The sequence below is a fragment of the Sturnus vulgaris genome, chromosome 31 (assembly GCF_052056855.1).
Source record: "Sturnus vulgaris isolate bStuVul1 chromosome 31, bStuVul1.hap1, whole genome shotgun sequence".
NCBI classification, from domain to species: domain Eukaryota; kingdom Metazoa; phylum Chordata; class Aves; order Passeriformes; family Sturnidae; genus Sturnus; species Sturnus vulgaris.
The window spans coordinates 4,259,413-4,264,831 of NC_142273.1; the positions used below are offsets into that span (position 1 = coordinate 4,259,413).

General features: G+C 53.0%; 1 protein-coding gene across 1 annotated transcript; it reads right to left on the minus strand.

The window, feature by feature from the left end:
- Nucleotides 1-515: 515 nt before the first annotated feature.
- Nucleotides 516-2,570, minus strand: LOC148220800 (uncharacterized). Its single transcript, XM_088154751.1, has 2 exons — nt 2,280-2,570; nt 516-2,027 (listed from the first exon to the last, which is right to left on the minus strand). The coding sequence occupies exons 1-2, from the start codon at nt 2,568-2,570 to the stop codon at nt 516-518; spliced, it is 1,803 nt and encodes a 600-aa protein (XP_088010877.1).
- Between the last annotated feature and the right edge of the window lie 2,849 nt (nt 2,571-5,419).

A 5,419-nucleotide genomic window follows, 5' to 3' on the forward strand; every position in this document is an offset into this window, starting at 1 on the left:
CCCTGTGGGATCCAACTCGACCCGAACATTCCATCCCAAATCCTGGGAATAAACCTGGAGCTGGGATCTGGACCGGTCCTCTCGAAGATCCGGGCTCCTGAGATCTTTCCACTCCTGCTTTTATTATTTTTATTTTTATTTTTATTTTTATTTTTATTTTTATTGCTCAAAAATCACGATTTCTTGAGCTGGGATCTGGATCGGTCCTCTCAAAGATCTGGACTCCTCAGATCTTTCTATTCTTTCTTTTATTATTATTTTATATATATATATATATATTATTATTATCATAAATTTTTTAAAATAGCTTAAAAAAAATATCACAATTTCTTGGAATTCTCTGGGAATTCGATCCCGTCCCACCAACACCTTGCAGCAGATCAAGGGAGGATCCAGAGGCACCTGGAAAGTCACCAGGGGAAGGGAGGGAAGCGCCGGAAATCCGGGAAAACGCGGCTGGGAGAGGGAGGACATCAAGAAATCCCCAAATTCCCAGGGATTGTCACATGGGAACGTCACCAGGGCCACTTGGGGGCCGAGCAATATTTCTTGGAGTGGCTGGAGATCTTCACCCCGCCGGGCTGAAGGGGGACAGCCTTGGTGGCACTTGGCTGGGGGACACAAACTGTGCCACACTGCTGGGGGACACATTTGGTGGCACTCTGATGAGTGACACACTTGGTGGCACTTTTCTGGGGGACACAGATTGACCCACACTGCTGGGGGACACATTTAGTGACACTTTGCTGGGGGACACACTGGGTGACACTCTGCTGGGGGACAGAAATTGTTCCACACTGCTGGGGGACACATTTGGTGACACTCTGATGAGTGACACACTTGGTGGCACTTTTCTGGGGGACACAGATTGACCCACATTGATGAGGGACACATTTAGTGACACTTTGCTGAGGGACACACTTGGTCACGCTCTGCTGGGGGACACAGATTGTCCCACATTGCTGAGGGACACATTTGGTGGCACTCTGATGAGTGACACACTTGGTCACACACTGCTGGGGGACACATTTAGTGACACTTTGCTGGGGGACACACTTGGTGGCACTTTGCTGGGGGACAGAAATTGTCCCATATTGCTGGGGGACACTCTTGGTCACACACTGCTGGGGGACACACTGGGTGACACTCTGCTGGGGGGCACAAACTGTCCCACACTGCTGGGGGACACATTTGGTGACACTCTGATGAGTGACACACTTGGTGGCACTTTTCTGGGGGACACAGATTGACCCACTCTGCTGGGGGACACATTTGGTGACACTTTTCTGGGGGACACACTTGGTGGCACTCTGATGAGTGACACACTTGGTCACACACTGCTGTGGGACACACTGGGTGACACTTTTCTGGGGCACACATTTGGTGACACTCTGCTGGGGCACACATTTGGTGACACTCTGCTGGGCCACACAACCCGCCCCGCTCTGCAGCTGCTGCTGCTGGGGGACACAAACGCTGTCCCCGCCGCTGTCGCACTGCTGCGGGACACACCTGGTGACACACCTGCCGTGCCACTGCTGGGGGACAGCGGCGGGGACACTCTGCTGCTGCTGCTGGGGGACAGGAGCTGCCACCCACAGGTACGAGACGCGCTGGGCCGCGCGCTGCTGGGGGACACAGCTGGTGACACACCTGGGGACACCCTGCCGGGGACACACCGTGCTCACGCACTGCTGGGGGACGCACCTGGTGGCACCTTGCTGCTGGGGGACGCCTTTGGTGACGTAGGACGGACGCGGCACGCAGGTGGTGACACACCTGGGGACAACCTGCTGCTGCTGCTGGGGAGCGGGCACGCACTCAGGTGGTGGCACCTGCAGCTGCTGCGGCACGCACCGGGTGACACCGGTGACACCCGCGCGCTGCTGCGGCACGCAGGTGGTGACACACCTGGGGACGATCTTCTGCTGCTGGGGGACGGGAGGGCACGGCTGTGTCACCCCCACCTGCTGTGGCACACACTGGGTCACCCCCACCTGGTGTGGCACGCTCTGTGTCACCCGCACCTGGTGTGGCACACACTGGGTGACCCGCACCTGGTGTGGCACACTCTGGGTCACCCGCACCTGCTGTGGCACGCTCTGGGTCACCCCCACCTGGTGTGGCACGCTCTGGGTCACCCCCACCTGGTGTGGCACACACTGGGTGACCCCCACCTGGTGTGGCACGCACTGGGTCACCCCCACCTGGTGTGGCACACTCTGGGTCACCCCCACCTGCTGTGGCACGCACCGGGTGACACCCGCGCCGCCGATCACGCGCTGCTGCGGTGGCGCGCACGTTGTCACCCTCCTGGCGACAATCTGCTGCTGCCGCAGGCCGTGGGGCACGCAGTGGGGTCCGAGGAGCTGGCGGGGCACGGCCCCGGTGACATTTTGCTGGTGGCACACGCTGGAGGACGCGGCCCGATGCAGGGGGAGCTGGGCGAGCGCGGCCTGGGGGATGCAGGTGGTGGAGTGCCACCGCTGAGCCGGCAAGGGGACACCAGGGGACAGCGCCACGGCGTCCTGGTGGAGCGGAGGGAGGTGCTGGTGGAGGTAGCAGGACATCTTGGGGACACCTTGAAGGACACAACGGGGTTGGATTCAAGTGGATTTTAGGGTCTGTCCCATCCCAACCCATCCGGGGACACCTGAGGAAGACTCTGGTCCCCAAATCTCAGGGACACGTCCCAGATTTTGGGACTTGTGTCACAGTCCCAGCACAGGTGGGAGGTGCTGATGAAGGTCTTGGGGACATCTTGGGGACACCTTGAAGGACACAACGGGGTTGGAGTCAGGTGGATTTTAGGGTCTGTGCCATCCCAACCCATCCGGGGACACCTGAGGAGGCCCCTGGTCCCCAAATCTCAGGGACACGTCCCAAATTTTGGGACTGTGGGACTGGGATTTATGTCACAGTCCCAGCACACGTGGGAGGGGCTTCTTTTTCAAAGTCACCTCGGATCTCTGCTTGGGAATGATCAATCCCCACCCCAAAACGAGCTGGGATTTTTTTCTGAAATCATCTCGGATCTCTCTCTGGAAAACACCAATCCCACCCCAAACCAAGCTGTTCTTTTTCAAAGCCATCCTGGATTTCTGCTTGGAATCCACCAATCCCACCCCAAAACCAGCTGGGATTTTTTCTAAAACCACCCCAATTCTCTCCCTGGAATCCACCAATCCCACCCCAAACTGAGGAGTTATTTTTCTAAAACCTCCCCAAATCTCTTCCTGGAAAACACCAATCCCACCCCAAACCGAGCTGAGGTTTTTTCTAAAACCACCCTGGATTTCCGCTTGGAATCCACCAATCCCACCCCAAAACCAGCTGGGATTTTTCCTAAATCCACCTTGGATCTCTTACTGGAAAACACCAATCCCATCCCAAACCGAGCTGAGGTTTTTTCTAAAACCACCCTGGATTTCCACTTGGAATCCACCAATCCCACCCCAAAACAAGGTGTTATTTTTCTGAAACCACCCTGGAAAACACCAATCTCATCCCAAAACGAGCTGGGATTTTTTCTAAATCCACCTTGGATCTCTCCCTGGAATCCACCAATCCCACCCCAAACCGAGCTGAGATTTTTTCTAAAATCACCCTGGATTTGCACTTGGAATCCACCAATCCCACCCCAAAACCAGCTGGGATTTTTTTGTAAAACCATCCCAATTCTCCCCCTGGAATCCACCAATCCCACCCCAAACCGAGCTGTCATTTTCCCCAAATCCACCCTGCATCTCCCAATTCCAAACTTTGCCTTGGACACTTCCTGGCAATGGGGACCCCCCCTTTCTTTTACCCATCCCATCCCCACTCCGAAAACCAAAAAATTCCCTGGGAATTTCCCCCATCCCGCCATCCCGGGGGGGATTCGGGGGGACCCCGACTCACTCAGCTCCAGGGGGTGGGGGATGATTTTCCAGAGGTGACCAGCGCGTCCCAGCTCCGGGTCAGCTTTTATGGGATCGCCCAAAATTCCCGGGGCGAGTCGGAGCCGCCGACTCATCCCCGCCAATGAGTGGTTCCGTGTCAGCTTCCCGCATTAATTACCTCGGGATAATTAATCCTCCGAGGCAGCTCCCCAGCCCCGGGGTTATTTTGGGGGGAGGGAGGGGGGGGATTGAACCCCTCTGGATGGTTTGGAATGGTTTTTCCAAGTTTTTTTTGTTTGTTTTTTTTTTTTTCCCGTCCTTGGGGGTGTCAAGGGGGATGGGGTTGTGTTGGTTATTCGTGGATTTTGGGGTTTTTTGGGTTTTTTTTTTCCGTGGGTTTTGTCTCATCCGCACGGATTTTGGGGGGGTTTGGGTCAATTTTGACATTCTGAGGGGGGAAAAAACCGCGAGAACAAATCCCTGCTTGTGGCTCGTTTTTCCACCAAAAATCTTCATTTTTTTATTTTTTTTTAATTAAAAAATAACTTCCAATTCTCCAAGCGTTGATGTCACCAGGGCTGGGCACTGCTTTGTCCTGGTCCCTCCGAGCTCCCCTCGGGATTATCCAGAAGAAAATCCCAAAACACCGAGCAGGAAAGGTCGGGATTCCTCCCTGGATTCGTTCCCGACGGAGAATTCCATAATTAAAGGAGGATTCCGGTCCTCTCTGCTGCTCCCAAAATTTCCTGATTCATTTTCCTCGCCCGAATTTTTCGGGGCCCTTTCTCCTGCCCACAAAAAAAAAAAAAAAACCAAAAAAAACCTCCCGGGCGGGGCCGTTTCGCCCAGTTCACAAGAAACCACATTTTTTAATTAAAAAATAAAATTAAATAAAATTAAATAAAATTAAAATACTCAGGCCCTGCCTCCTCTCCCCGTGGCTTTGGGCTCCGTGTTGGTGTCATCGGGGCTGGGCTTTGTTTTGTCCTGGTCCCTCTCAGCTCTGCTGGATTTTTTTTTCAAAATGAACTCGTAAAAGCTCTTAGAAGATTTTAAGTGACCGAAAAAAAAATTAATTTTCTGTATTTTGGGGTGATTTTGTGTCAGAATGAACCCCTGAAGGTGCTGAACAGATTTTTAGTGACCTAAAAAGTGAATATTTTGTTTTTTGGGGTAATTTTGTGTCACAATGAACCCATAAAAACACTGAGCGGATTTTTTGTGACTTTTAAAAATTCATCTTCTGGATTTTGGGGGTTATTTTGTGTCACAATGAACCCACAAAAGCATTGAACAAATTTTTAGCGACTTTAAAAAATTAATTTTTAATTTTTTTTTTGTTATCTTGCGTCACAACGAACCCCTCGAAGGCTCAGAGCAGATTTCGAATTCCTGGTTGGATGAGATTTTGATTTTTTTTTGATCTCTGCGAGGCGAGGAGGAAATCACGCGGGGCTGGAGGAAGTTTATCAACTCCCGGAGCCTTTTTTTTTTTGTCACCGCGGGATCCCGAGGCTGTCACCTGTCCCCGAGCACCG

What these genes read in the sequence shown, in the direction of transcription:
- LOC148220800 (XM_088154751.1), bottom strand. Translation starts at nt 2,570, where the DNA reads ATGTCCTGCTACCTCCACCAGCACCTCCCTCCGCTCCACCAGGACGCC. An exon ending in GCGCGCCACCGCAGCAGCGC is followed by an intron (nt 2,028 to 2,279) that starts GTGATCGGCGGC and finishes GTGCCACACCAG; the next exon opens with GTGCGGGTGACACAGAGCGT.